The sequence below is a fragment of the Tinamus guttatus genome, unplaced genomic scaffold, assembly GCF_059628265.1.
Source record: "Tinamus guttatus ecotype Peru unplaced genomic scaffold, ASM5962826v1 Tinamus_guttatus_pri_ptg000716l, whole genome shotgun sequence".
NCBI lineage: Eukaryota > Metazoa > Chordata > Aves > Tinamiformes > Tinamidae > Tinamus > Tinamus guttatus.
Window position 1 is genome coordinate 3,067,578 of NW_028289250.1, and position 15,788 is coordinate 3,083,365.

At 37.5% G+C, this 15,788-nt stretch overlaps 1 protein-coding gene across 3 annotated transcripts in view; it reads right to left on the reverse strand.

Moving 5' to 3' along the window:
• GRM1 (glutamate metabotropic receptor 1) overlaps positions 1 to 15,788 on the reverse strand; it is a 173,249-nt gene that overhangs the window by 40,056 nt on the left and 117,405 nt on the right. For all 3 annotated transcript variants that reach the window (XM_088537035.1, XM_010224617.2, XM_088537036.1), the window contains exon 4: positions 1,054 to 1,300. In XM_088537035.1, the coding sequence (XP_088393161.1) occupies positions 1,054 to 1,300 (247 nt within the window). The remainder of the gene's footprint in view (positions 1 to 1,053; positions 1,301 to 15,788) is intronic.

Consider the following 15,788-nt stretch of genomic DNA (forward strand, 5'->3'; position numbering starts at 1 on the left):
CTCCAGAGCACTCTCCTTATGCAGTGTTGTCACTCAGATGCATTTATTCAATATGCCCAAAGATGGAGTGAGAGAGTCTTTAGTAATGCTTTAATAGCTTAGAAGAAAAAACAGATTAAATGGGGTAACTCCTGAGTAAGGATCAATTAATAAAGGATTGTGTGCTTCAGCAGTTGAATTAAATTTATTAAAAACAAACACTCAAAAATAAATGTGTCTGTGGGGTATCTCGGTTAAAATAGTTGGACAAAGCTATCATTACTAAACAAAGGGGAAATGATTTCTGTTGTCTGACTCTCTTAACTGAAACACAGGTGACGTGGGAGTCCACGAAATTGCTGTCTCTCCTACCTCTTGGGTTCATACTGTGTCTACTAGAGAAGGAGGGACAGTAGCAGTTCCCAATGCTTCAATTTACTGGACACAAAATGAGCAAAACATACTACCTTCTGGCAAATAAAATTGCATGTCCAGCTTTACTCAGACTTGCCTTTAGATTCTGGCACAGCTGGGCTTATCTGGAGTGAGGTAAGTGAAGGAATGTGTACCGGCATTCAGCAAGCAGAGCTAAACTGTTTCTGGCACGGATGCTGTGCTAAGTCCCAGGGGTGCTTGGAGCAGCTGAGATACAGTTGGAAAAGGATGTGCTCTGCAGCCCTACCTTAAAAACCTTAGCCAGCAAATGCTTCATTAAATTCCATGCACTTGTATTAAGCTTTGCTCATGCTGGAACCCTGGTTCTGAACCCCAGTGGTAGCTCATATGCCAAAACTCTGCAAGATACAAGGTCTCTCTGGAAACACTTGAGATGTTTCACGTTGCACCGTAACCCCAACGCCAGTACAAGCTGTAGCTATCAATTTATCATGTGTTACCAGTGTTATGCCTGCCTACTAGTAAGACTAACCCAGAAAACTTGATTTCTGTTTCACAGTATACGTGCTGCCTGCTTCAGCAAAACAGACAAAGAAATCTCCATTGCCAAAAGCAACAAACTGCCTCCTTCCCTCCTCAACAGCTGGTGCAAATAGCAGGGATGAAACATCTCGTTACCTTCCAGGGGCATCTCCCTTTTCATCAAACCAAACTTCTTCTCCAGAAACACCAATGAAGGAGGACTTGAGGAGGAATTCCAATAGTTTGCTGCCATCAATTGGCTTCATAGCATCACACAGCCCAACATGCCCAGGGCAAAGGGAATGATGCATGTTTTGGAGGCCATGAGCCATGGCATATATAGCATTGATAACAAATCCCATTTTACTGTCCTGCACATAGTTTTCTTCTAGGCTTTCGTTGCCTACAATAATGAGAAAAAAAGAAGGGGAAAAAAAAAAAAGAGTTATAAACAAAGATGAAATCATAACGTGAAAATACAAAGCAGCAGTGAGAAATTAAAAAGTCGGTTTTTTAAATTCTTATATAAAGTTTGAGAAGCATACAGAAGGGACTAACAATGAATTTTAAATAAAACAGTTTTTGTCAGAAATCTATAATTCTTCAAATTGGCTTAAAATAAAGCACCAGTTTCAACAAATTGTCAGCTTTCATTTGCTCTTTGGAGAATTTTTGTTTGTGATTTCACAATATGAAATGCTTCACAAAAGCATTTATGTTAAAAAGAATTAAACATCTGAACATCAGAACAAAACATTCCATCTACAACAGTTCCTTAAAGGTAATTTGACATAAATTTTGACTTTTTGTCATATTTCAAGGGTTTGTTTTTTGAAATCTCAGATTTTTGAGGGCCAAGATAACATATTCTCTCTCACTGTTAATAAGCAAACAGTGCCACCCACCAGGTTATCAGAACTGATCACTCTAGGAAAAAGTAGCAGCATATATGCCAATTTGGAATTGCTGCAGAAAGTTAAATAAAAGTTGTAACACTAAAAGATTTTTATATAACTGCAGCTTAAAAGATTCTGTATTAACACATACTGAAGTCCCTGGCTGTCGAACAGAAGCAAGGTGGTAGCGAAAAGCTTTTCCCAGGAGTAGCTTTTGACTCTGATCTGACATTCAGGTGTAGCCAAAGGGTGCTATTTGTGGTTGCATTTTAAGTCAAAACCCCAGGGGGACTGGGCTATTCCCCTGTTTGCCATCATGAGCTGCTGAATGCTGTCAGCAACGACCCCTAGTCACAGAGGACCTAACCACACAGTTCCTGGGCAAGCCAGAATTAAGAAACCTCTCTATTTTCTTTCTACCCCCCTGAGTCATTCTATCTCAATATGCTCAAAGCTGCAATATGCTTTTATCTGTAGACCTCCCACATCACTCAGCACTTCTCAGGCATTTGCCATCCAGTCTCTCTTACTTTGTCTAAGTAACACCTTGTCTGTACTAGAAAAGTAGGATGTGTGAGAGACTAGGTGCTAACTGGCACTTTTAAAATCTGGGTTGAGAAAGGTAGTTGTCACTTTAATATGAAGAAAAGAGGCAAATGTACAGGTTCACTACAACTTTCAGGTTTAAAAAAAAATAGCTCTTTGTCGTAATGTAGATATGTAATAGCTTTCAAACTGGGCAATGAAGGTGATCCTCAAATTTATCCTCGGAAAACATTTTGATCTTGTAGTTATTTTCAGCTTGCTTGCCCTAAAACTCAGAAATGTCATCTCTGGATTCATTAGGACAGCACAAATCTGCTGGACAAAGTCTAGATTTCTTTCTGGGTCTTCCTGACCCAGAACACCAGACACGTGTCATTGGTGGCAGCTGGGCAAGAAAGTTCTGCTGCAACAGCTCTTTTCCATACAATTTAAGCATAGCAAACAGTTCTGATGGTGAAGAAAAAAGCCTTGTGAAAATCTCATGATTTGACTGAACTAGCTCGTCTGCTGTTCACCCTACCTTACCTTCACCAACACCAACACCAGCATCAGCACCACCAAACTGCAGAGAAATGCTTCCCAAGGACTACACACTTGCCACTTCCCTTGTAGTAGAAGGTTCATAGCTTCCCTACACTTCATAGCAGTCCACATGAAACTGGAACCATTCAGGTCCACGGTCAGAAATACCCGGGAAACAAAATGCACACGATGTACTGCATACAGTATATGTGGACTAGTCTAGGCGTTAGTTGGATCAAGACGTTAATGTAGGGTCTGAATATATTATCTTTAGGTGTGTTTTGTCTGATTTAGGCGTGATTTGTCTGATTAGCCTCTTAGAACTAACACACTATGAATTTATCAATGAATGTGTTCCTCATTTCCACTGAGGGAGGTGGAAAGTTCCTGGGCTTGGCACAGCAGTTCTCTCCTGTCTATGAAACTTCTAGGAAGCAAATAGCTGAAAAGGTCACAAAATGTCTGCTAAGTCACAGCACTCAATGTGAACGATTTTCTTCCTGCCAGTTTATCCCAGATACCTCTTTAATTTTTCAATTAATTATTTTTTTTTTAAAAAAATGTAAACATTTCAGTATTGATGACTCTTGCAGGAGGCAAAGCATCCATATCCTTTTCCTGAGGCAAATATTCTTACGGCTGCCAGAGATAGAAGCCTAAATGTAACAGAATTTGCCAGTGTTTCAAAAAGAAGCCATTTTCCTCAATTATGTATTAAGTCAGAAAAGTATAAATTTGGTTGTTCATATTTAAATATAATATGCATGCCACCAAAGAAAATAAATATTTTACTGGGGGAGGATTTGTTTTTGACTAGTTAGGAGTAAATATCTAGCTTACATTGAGGCTATGAGCACATAGTTACATGCTGGAAAGGTGACACTTATAGAAAGGTTTCACTTATAGAAATAATGTTATTCTAATTGAAACTAATATATAAAGCCTCATTATGGCAATAAACAATTCGCAGATCAGTAACATAAATTTCCCTATGTAAAAGTAAAATATTTCCCAGTACATCCAACAGAGAAGTCACGTGGCTTACCTAAACTTAACTTCCTCCCGGCAAAATCTATTTTGCTTCATTTTCACCATTATAAATTATTGATATACTTCATATATTAGTGCTTTTAAAATTCACTTATGACAATCAAGTAACAAACTATGATTTTTTTAAACAATTGCAATGATGCAATTATGTTTAGCCAGAGATAAACAGAGGCAATCTATGTTCACTTAAGTTTTCACAGAACAGCTTTTTGACAAATGTAACAACTATATGCCTTTTAAAGATACCAAAAAAAAAAAAAAGGCAAAGTAGAACTCTGGATTGCCAGACATCTTCATTTTTTGTTTCCCTCTCATCCATGGAAAAAAAAATCATTGAGCTACAGAGGCTACTCTGAACTACTGGGTGAATTAATATTAAAAATAAAAAAGTATGAGGTATTTTGTTAAGTTTCTTATTTTTAGGGACATTAGTTTTCACTAAGCAAAGAAAATTTGCAAGCCAATTAATCTCTAATTAGGCCATTAACTGTTTGAATGACCTTGAAGAATTCAGCTGTCCTAAATTTCATCCTAACTTTTTTTTTGGGGGGGGGGGGAGAGGAGGGCAGGATGCAATACAAATCTTCCTGTTATGGATACCCTGGTTCCTTTTTTTTGCATTCTTTGTTTCTATATATACACACATGGACTACATGGACTACTTAAATAATTAATTAATTAAATAAAAAACCTTAGTGGCCAGAACCAGAAGATGCTTCTAACTGTACTAAAAATAATACCTAGGTAGAGGGAGAAAGATAAGATCAAAATTTCATGCAACACAGTGTGACCACAGTTGACCATAACATACCTCAAATCTAAGAAATATTATCTTCAAATAGATACTTACAAGGAACTGAATATAAAGCAACCATGAACAGAACCCAATACCTTTGCTATAAAGTAGGTATGAAGTTGCCTGTGTTCTGGAGAGCAGAATGGATACTTGTACATATTAGACTTGGCAAACTGCAATTAAGAAGAGACTACACTATTAAAGTTATGCCTAGAAGTCAGCTAAACTATAACAAATAAGGTAAAGATAGGAAAATTATATGGTAACGTTCAATAAGAGTTTAACAACAAAGGATTATTTGTTTGCAGTCCTCAGAGAGGTTAGAGCAGAAAGGATTATGGGGAGGAAAGAACTGTAAAAACATTTTCGTCTAGAACTCTGATCAAAACCTAACCAGTTGGTAAATTTTGAACAAACACACACATTTGAGAAAGAACACAGTCTGTTCACAGATGACTCTTGATTAGAACAAAAAGCCAAAATCTGCTGAACAAAATTGTTATAAATGATACTGTTTGCTCTGGAATCACAGATACTAATAGTGTTTGTTACAGAGCAAAACTAGCTCTCTGCTGGATATTCAATGTCATATTGAAAAGAGATTTTCTTGCTTTGGTTAAGTTAGCAGCTACTATGAAAGCTCCCATCTTTTCTGGCAGTGCAAACAGAGGTCTAAAGGTCCTCTAAAGGTAGATACGGTATAGATGGCCTAATTTTTTTGTGTGTGTGTCAGTCATTCTTAGGATTGAAATGCTTTGTGGGTGGCTCATATCAGATTTCAGCTACTGTCACCTGGTAGAGCAGCATCCAGGCTTTCAGCAAACTGAAGACATTTTGGAGACAGATTTTTCATGCTCTTCTTTGGTACCGATGTACTCAGCCATAACCCACTACTCTGAGTTAACATGCCCGCCTGGCTCTGCAGAGATATGCCAATGACACAACACATCCTTGGAAAATAACAGCAGCAGCATAGCTCGCAATACCTCGTACTAGAGAAGAGCTGGCAGACCTGGGGCATGATGTATTTGTTTTATTCTGTGGCAACCAGAGGACCTCACAGTGCGTGGCACAGAAGGCCAGCATGCTAAACGGATCAGTCATTTCAAATCTGGGTCCCTAAAGGTAACAGCCAGTGATTGCTTTGACATCGAAATGACACACAAAAGATGATGAGCAGACTTCGTAGACTTGATTTAAGTAGTATTTATGGATATTTGGCTCTCTGGAATAAAATAGGCCACTTCCATTTGAATGCTTAACTATAATTAGGGTTTCTTTTTTGGACAACTATGGGAGAAAATGTAACCAATTATACATTTTAGTTTCATAATTACTTTTAAGAAAATAAATAATATAAATAAATGATTTTTGCAAAATGCTTCTTTTGTTTAAAATCATTTAGCATTGCCAGTCTAGCTATTTTGTAAATATTGACAGTTCTTTCATTCTAGCATTCTAGCATTCTAGCATCCCTCTACTCAGCCCTGGTGAGGCCGCATCTGGAGTACTGTGTCCAGTTCTGGGCTCCACAGTACAAGAGGGATGTGGAGCTGCTGGAGAGAGTCCAGCGCAGGGCCACCAGGATGATCAGGGGCCTGGAACATCTGCCCTATGAGGAGAGGCTGAGGGAGCTGGGCCTGTTCAGCCTGGAGAAGAGAAGGCTGAGAGGGGATCTAATCAGTGTATATAAATACCTCAAGGGAGGGAGTGCAGAGGACGGTCATGGTATCTTTTCAGTGGTGGCCACTGATAGGACTAGAGGAAATGGCCGGAAACTGAAACATCAAAAATTCCATAGGAACTTAAGGAAAAATTTCTTAACAGTGAGGGTGACAGAGCACTGGAACAGGCTGCCCAGAGAGGTTGTGGAGGCTCCTTCCCTGGAGATCTTCAAAACCCGCTTGGATGCAGTCCTGTGCCACGTGCTTTAGGTGTCCCTGCGTATGCAGGGGGGTTGGACTAGATGATCTCTAGAGGTCCCTTCCAACCCTAAGCATTCTATGATTCTATGATTCTATGATCTCTTACAAAGATAACAACATAATTATTTTACAAACTTCATTGTAAGGTATTGCAAAATGAATTCCATAGATTCCATAGTCTTTTTAAAAGAAGTGTGTTCTATTCATTCTATTTCATGAAATGAAAGCCAGATTAAATTCTCATCTATTAGAAAAGTGGTAGAGAAGCATTGTTGAGTCCACTGAGCTCTCTATGCCCAAATATGGTCAATATGATCAGAACCAATAGGTTAGTGTAAATAAAGGCATTTATTTTTATATGAAAACTACCAAATGCCCATCTCTTTCACACATAGCTATGACAATTTCTTGTATTTTCAGAGGTAAATGCCTGTTATCCAGGTAATTCCAGCTGTAGCTGGAGAGCACACGAAGGAGGGCCTGGTGATTGCTATCTAGTGATAAGAGCAAGGAATTGTTAGTTAGGGCTTCACTTGTGTTATTATCATGGACTATCTTAACTATCTTGGTGTCTCTATGTGCAAGCTAGAAGGACTGCAAATAATTTGCAGGGAAATGATTTTTTTTTCTACCAAGCCAAAAGAGGTTAAGACAAAAGAGGCTTTGATTCAAAATGGATTAAAAATGGTTTGTATTTTTCATACCAGAGTGATAGACTGAAAAATTACTCACAGGCCATAATAAATTATTCAAAGTTCAACAGATTGAGGTAAATTCTTGGTTCTAGTATCTTTTCTATCCCATAATAACAAAGTATTTTACTGTTTTACTTAACCAAAGCAGACGTTATGTGTAATGGTTACCTCTTCACTGCCTGCTTTGATGTCTTTGCCTTGGCAGTAGGGAAGCAGGCTCAAGAACTGGTTAAATACACTGAGAGATGAGAGGGTTCTGACAGAGAGAGAAGACGGCAGGAGAGCGATCAGGAAGACACAAGCTAAAACAGCTAACTCAATTCCCTTTGTATGTGAACTATTTGTTTGACTGGATGAAACACTGCTTGTCAGCTAAGGGTGAGGAAGGATGCGTTATTTAAAAATGGGGATCTTTCTTTCACAGTTCCTGAAAATCATGTCACTGATCTGTACAAAATAATGTAATGCTTTCTATAGGGTAACAAGTTACTCTGCTTTTTGGCAAGATTACAGGAAGAGGTTGCACTGGGATAGCAAAAAGGAGTGAATATCTTACCTTCTTACACTATACACTATAGTGTCTTACACTATATTTGAAAACACTCTGATAAATATTTGAAATCTTACAGTACTCATGAAGCAATAAATGGAGTTCAGAGGGTTGCAGACTTCATTTTCAGGATGTCATTAAATCAGAAAGGTTTCACTTCCATTCTTCAAATGTTTTTTATTTCCCCAAGCAAAGAGATTCTATTCATGCAATTATTTTGATGTATTTTCCCCTGAAATACCAGGATACAATTACAGCTACCAGTTGAGATACCCTGCTATTTTCTTTCAGAACCCAGTAAGATCTATGGGTCTCCTAGATAATACTGTTTTGTTAGATTCTGTGAATGCTGCCTTTTAATTGGGATTAGTATACTTCCAGTTTTGTATAAAAGTACAGAAAGAAGGGAAAGCAGTTCTAAAATTTGGCATTCAGCAAAAGCCTCAAAAAATGTTCTCTCCAACTATATCCAAAACATTAACAGAGCAATTATTGCAGCAGTATTTCTATACAAGGGGTTATGTATTTTCACTAGCAAAGTTGGATGAATAACTATTGACCCTTCTTAAATAAAGCTACTTGAATTTAGGAGGTTTTTTGTTTGTTTGTTTGTTTCTTTGGGGTTTTTTTTGTGCTTTCCCCTGAATAATTTTAACAGAGATACTGCAAAAGGAAAGCAAAATGTGAGCTTAGCCATCTAGAAGCACAGGTTCCCCCTCACTTTAGATGTCTAACACCTAAACTTTACAAGATCACTCGCCTTTTTAGACACACTATGTACCATCAGTATCTTAAACTTCCTTGTCTCGTTCTGTGAGGATGCCACATTTTTTCCTCACTATTCCAGTAGAAGTATCTATCCTTTTGTCTCTCCCTGTGTGTCAGAAGCAGTGGGAAAAATTTTAATTAAATTTACCGTCTTGGTTCTCTGAATCATGTTATGTAATTCATGAGGGCTTTAAATGCTTAGTGTCAAACACTCTGGAATGAAGCTGATGTGCACAAATACAACAGTGCCACAGCGAAACTTCAATGTTATGAGGAGGAACAACTGCACAAGCTGCTGACTCACACATTAATTAGATGCACAGAGAGTCTCAATGTCGCTATACACTGTGCAGGAGAAGGAAAATCAAGCAGCGCTGCCAACTATAACCCAGTCTAAACTTGCAGGTCCAGCCCCTGCACAACCCAACTTAGGAATGAAACAACAGGAACCAGTTGTCTTCCCAGCTGCTTCTGTCTTTCCCAGTCTGCAAACTTTGCTTATCAACTACAAGAGCTACAATGCTCTCTTCCCCATCTGCCCCTTCTGCCTCTCTCCATGGACATTTGGCACTTCACACAACTACCTGATTCTCAGAAATGTAGATTTAAGGTGGAGAAAACAAGTTACAATGCATGTAAGTCAGGCTTACACCATGTGAGATGGCAAGGTTGTATTCAGATATTTAAAATGAGTTTGCCATCTCTGCATCACTGGAGTGGTAGGCAGAAAGATGCAAAACAGAACCGTGACAGAGAAGATTCCTCTTTTCCACTTTAACAGCTCACTTGGTCTCTCCTCATAAGATTGATGCTCCAGTCCCTTAATCATCTTTATGCTCTCTAGAACTTCCACATCCCTCTTGTACTGGAGAACTTCACTTCTTGTACTGCAAACAGTTACAGAACTCTTTTGCCTTTAAACAAGGGTCTGGAAAAATCTGGTTATAGCAGATGGCTTGACAGAAGCTCACCAACCTAATAAAGCTTCTGCAGAGGAACGCAGTATGGCCAGAAGTCTGTGTGTTTCTTTCTTCTGGGCTAAAATTCCTTTGACTTTATATAGAATTTCACCTAACAGAAATCTTAACATGTATGGCCATATGAACATGAGCTGTTGTGATTCTTTCTACTCCAATTGCACTGACAAACTGATGTTTGAAACCTCCCCTGTTATGATGTACAGATTCAGTGCTGTAAGCTGTTAAAGACTTGGCAGGAAATTTGGATGTTGCTTCTTTCTTTTTCCTAGCCTTCAGTGGAATGATCCTGATGAAATGGCTATGGTTGGAAGACTATTTTTTTTAATGAAAAAGAAATTGATGAAAATTCAGAATGTGCCTCAGTGTAGGGAGAAAAAAAATCTCTCTCCCCAAATCTGTGATACCTGTATGTGCTGTTGCAATATGATCAACATGAGAAATACGATTAACAGAATTTCCAACAGTTGCAGAACATTACCAAAAAATTGACAAGAAGGTTAAGTTTTAAGGTTCTGATTATCTAATTTTGGCTATTATCTTATTTCCTGTACTTTGGAATTTACAGACTGGAAAACAGCAGAAGAAAATAAATGTCCTTATTTGGGATAAATCAGTCTATATATCTTGGATTTCCAGACAATCACTGTTCATATTTTCAGTATCAATTCAAATGATTTGAAAAGAAACATCCATGTGTATTTATGTACTACTGTTTTAACAGCTGCATTCTTACACCACATTGAGACTTCTAGATGCAACTGCTGTAATGCACATAAAATTATCAACTTTCATTGTTATGTACATTCTAATGCAGATGCTTGACATTAATCTATCCCAAACACAGAAAGCTGTAAATATATTTGATGATCAGAAAGGTTTATACATGGCTCTCAAAATGGTATGAATATCTATTGGAAGGTTGCTGGAATTGACTAGGAATTTGGCATAAAACGGCAGTGACTTTTCATTATCTAAGGTCAAATACTCAACCATAATTCATGGTGGTCATATTCAAGTCTGAAAACTAGAAAGCAAGGACTCCACTCATGATTCTGAGCTAGAGGAATCCATCAAGCTGCCAACAGTTTAGTCTTTAGTCTTCAATTATATTCCAATTCAGCTAGTTAGGAAATTAAGATTTTATTTGTTACTAACACTAAATGATACATTTATTCTAGAAACAGGCAATGCAGAAGATAAAATGAAGTGATTCTAGTGGTTTTCTTGCAGAGACAGACAATAATTATTACATGAGCCTGATAAATAATTATTATGAGATCTTGACAAATCATTATTATGATTAATTTGTTCTTCTTAAAGCTGGATGGTTTACAAACTGCCTGTAAAATGACCACAACATGTCCTATTACTTATTTGAAATTATTATTTAAATTCCACAGCAGATCATTATTTCTTAGTTCCTGTTTTAATTAGAGATGAATATATAATCTTCTAGATAGGAATAACATGCACCAGTTGATTTTTTTTCCTTGATTGAAAGATTTGTACATGTAACAATCACGAATAGTGATGTCAAATCCAGATATAACATTTGAAATCCCCGTTATTATTTAACTATCTAACTCAAATCTGATGCTGACAAAGCCATTCGAAATGTCAAGATCATCCTTCATGTTTCAAGAGTATAGGAAATAGCTTGGTTAATTTAATGTGAGATTTACAAACAATATGGATGGAAAGGTGGGCTTATACCATAGCCGTTCCAGCACAGGCCATACTCTATCACAGTCTCCCAGCCCCAAGCTATTCTCTGACTACATTATTTTTCTTTACTTCAATTGTTTTATCTTCATTTCTTCCATGCCCTTTTCTTGGGAATATGGCATCATTTAGTTACTCTTATGATACACATTATAGCTCCTTTCATCATTCTCAGTTTAGTGCTAAACTATCTACAAACCTCTTCTCCAGTCTCTGCAGAGTTCTGCCGAAGCCCCAGGCCTCAATGCCTCAGACACCATTCTAACACGATCCTTTAACATCCCAGGGACCTGGAATCTGTCTGCTTTCCTTGCTTTCTTTCCAAATTTTTCAGCTAATTTATTCCTTCAGGGCAATCCTGAATCACGACTAGTCTATTCAAGGTCAGGATTTGTTAGAGTCTTTGTACTACATGATCTGGACATTTGTGGAGAAAGCACATATATATACACACCTATATACATACATATAGGTATACATACATATATATGTGTGTGTATAAAAACAGCCTTCCATTTCCCTCAGGTAAATATGTAACCTTGCTGTCTTATTCACACACTCTATTAAAGACAGATTTAGAACTTTCTTAATGGATCTGTTATTTGGAACAAGTCTAGCAGATAATGAGTTGCAGCTATTCTTAAAAGAGACAGGAATGAATACAATTAAAATCAAATTGATTTACAAATTTAAAGAAATATTTGCAGATTTTTAATGTTTTCTGCCGAGGTTTAATCATGATTTTCACAGTTAATAAATACAATTGTTGTATCAGATACCCTAACAGACATCCTATTGTAACACAGAATGACTGGCAAAATGAAAAGCGCAGGAAATAAGACTGATTACATTTCAAGTGTCATGTTTTTCATATGAAGTCTGAGAATTTATCTGTAAGAGAGACAGACTCAGTAATCGTACTGTAGCTTTTCTAGTGTTAAACACCTTGGATTCTTATATTATTGAATACATACTCAGACACCTAATTAGCTGACTTGATTAATATGTGAACTTCTCTAGTTGCTGCTGAATTCCAGGGGAATTATGGGAGATAAGGTACACTTGAAAATCAGGCCAATTTATTCAGGTCTGAGAGCACGGATTTCAGGAGCCTAATTCTGGGCATCTTCAATGGAAAATCCTCATATTAATTATAAAATGTATGAGCACAGAATAGGGCAAGGAATTGGAATCTCATGCCATTATGTTAAATATTCAATACCAATTCAATACCCCAAACTTTCATCAGGGTCTCTAGACTGGGGGGAAAACAAGGATGGAATTAATAAAATTCCTTGATTAAACAATCCGCTCTGAGGATCTCTGTTCTGATGTAGTATAGAGATGGCAAACAGAATCCATCATATAATCTCTTCTTGATCCATTAATCTAGACCTGTAAATATTTAAGTAGCAATCTACACTTGTCAATATACCAGCAAGAGATCCTGAGGACTTTGAAGGCTTCAGTCAATACCTCCTTTTACCATTGGACAAAGCTCTTCCTATATGATAGGAAACACTCTGTAGTTGGCAGACACAGACTAGCTGACCTAACTGATCTTCTCCTATTTTATATTCCAGTGTTTCTAGATGAGTCTGAAGGAGAGTCAAGAAAGATATCTAATATTAAGCATACTTTAAAACAATATTGATTCAAGATGGGTTTTGCAGTATATAAAAGCAGTAGGAGATACATATTGAGCTGCAATACAGTGTACCTCCCATCAGCCACAATTGTTAGTTTTTTTCTTTTATAATTATTTTAGAAGATCAAGTCACTAATTTCGCCATTCTCTAATGTGGTATGAGGAACACCAGCATTAGCTAACTGGATATAAAGTAGTGTGAACATCACTGTATTTCATAAATACAACTCCCCCATCATTTCTCCCCAGCTTAACACAGTGTTTTTAATAGACCATGTCCTCAGACAAGAAACTTTCTGTTTCAAAGGCAAGAAAGCTGATGGGATGGATTTCATGTGTGACAGGTATCTGCCACACACATGAGACAACACAGCCACATTGCAGCTGTGCAGTCACTCCCTGAGACTTCTCTCATTTGCTGGCATCAAGGGCAGCCCCTATGTCTACTTAGAAGCTGAGGAGCAAAGTTGTCTTATCCATCCTAAATAATGCCTCATTAGACCATGTTATAATTTAGCAGAGCATGCTCACAGTTTTTGGTTTAAATTTAGGATAATCTTCAAGTGATTGGTAGGAGGAATATTCCCTTGTACCATGCAATACATTAATCACAAATACATACATGGTAAAGATCCACTTTACTTTCCTTTTAAAAAACTGACTGGACTTATGTCTAGAGTTCTCCAGTACTACAGAAAAAGAGGAAATAAAGATTCATTTAAAACAAGCCAGATCAAAAGCTTCTGAATAATGTCAACACAAGGAAAATATATCAGTGATTAGAAGTGAACCAGAGCTAAGCAAATCAGAAAAAAAAATAAATGGCCCAAATCTTTATTTGCACATGCAAATCAATAGAAAATGAAGAAAACAATATACCCAAAAACAAACAAAAACAAAATCAGAAGCCAATCTTTTAGATCTGAAAGTATTTGAGAAACAGTCATTTTAGTAAGCTTCTTTATTTCCAGTGTGTAACCAGATGTGACATGAAGCAGTACAGCAAAAAGGGCCAGTCAGCCCATCCAAACTCAAATTGCTGATGTACTTGAGTTCTCACAGAAAAAATGAATCTTTCAATATGATTTTTTAGACAAAACTAACCCAGAAAACCAGGCTGAGCAAACTGGCCACTGGGGAAAGTAGAAAGTACACTGTACAGTGCTATTACTTTGAAGACAGTGTGCCTGATTTTTTGTCCCTGTGAAGCTGAGCCTAGGGAGAATCCAGAACTAAATTAAAAGTTTTGACTTGAAGGTTCCTCCAAGGCTACTTTCTATTATAGGAATCACAAAACTTCTTGAGCTGGAGGAAATCTCTAGAAATCATCTTATCTCTCAACTTGTGCTCCTGTGGCCCTCCCTGTTTTAGCCAGCAGCCCATGCCTAAATGATGTAGCTGCTGTTATGATTTTCCCTTAGCTGCTTTCACAGTAGTAGACTTTGCTCTCTCCTCAAACCTCCTAGGATGACTAAGCTGCTGCAGGCTGTACTGGTGACCCTACCTTTTGTAGCACATTGAACACAGCAGTACCAATTTTCATGGTTCAAATTTTACTCCTCGGGCTCATAATTTACTGTTCTTTGCACCACTGCTTATCCAAGATACAGTAAAAGGCTCTCATTCATTTTAAGAATTCTACTGCCTCTTTTTTGGCAAACATCCTCTGTGCACAAAGGCTATCCCTAGGCTGCAGCCAGACAAGTGTGAGTGTGCACATGTGCACCTGAACAGGTTAGCTCCTGCAGTAGCTCCTTTGCATCTCTACTTATGAGATAATGATAGCAGTAATGACAACATGTGAAATTGCAAGCTAACAACTTGAGGTGTATGAAAGCAGAGAAGATACCACCTAATAAAAGACAAGGAAATTTGAGTGAAGGCATTTTGCCTTGGCTAAATGCTTATAGCTAGGCTAATTGCTCTGATGTGTGACCTGAACACAAAATCGATTTCTAGGAATGAGTCAATTAATTTTCAGTATGTACCTTCGTCCTTACCACACTCCTGACTAAACTTCAAAGCATCTACAACAGCCTGAGCAGGCCCTGATGTTTTCCAAGCAGTGGAGAAATGAGCACTGAGGAGGCACAGGGGAATGTGATTTATATGCCCTGTTCCTTTGCTGCTTCATTGTTTTACTCATGGAATGGGGAAAACTGAATGTCACAAACCTACCAGAGAATTCTTTTAATCCCAGAAGTTGAAACTTTGACTATTAAACCCACAATGGAAAATGTAAGGGTAAACATGAGATTCAGAGAACTTTTGTCACATCCTCCTGTTCAGCACCGTATATTATGTTATTTACAAAGGTGTGTATGATGTCTCCTTTATTATACTAATCTTAGTTAGTGAATACTCAAAGAAAAAAAGAATACTTTTAAGTATCCACTAAAATAAGATTAGCATAATTAAATTAAAAAAAAAGAGAGAGTATACTTATTTTGATAGACAGCCTGGTTAGAAAATAGGTATTTGTGGAAATATAAAGTATCAAATAACAGTAGCTGATTTTATTCCACATTCAGAAATAAGAAACTAGAAGCAAATGAACAAAAATCTTGCCATAGATATTATCTTTGCTAATAATTCCTGTGATTTTTCACAGATAATCTCCTTTAAGCTTTAAAATCTCTTATTTTATAATAATCTTTTTCTGTACTGTAGCGCAAGCACTTCCCACTGTAGAAGCTTCTGCTGAAGCAGCATCTCATGGGAAAGGTGATCTATGAGGGAGACTGGCTGATGTCAAGATTAAAGCTCAGTTCTCAGAAAAGCACCTCTGGTCAC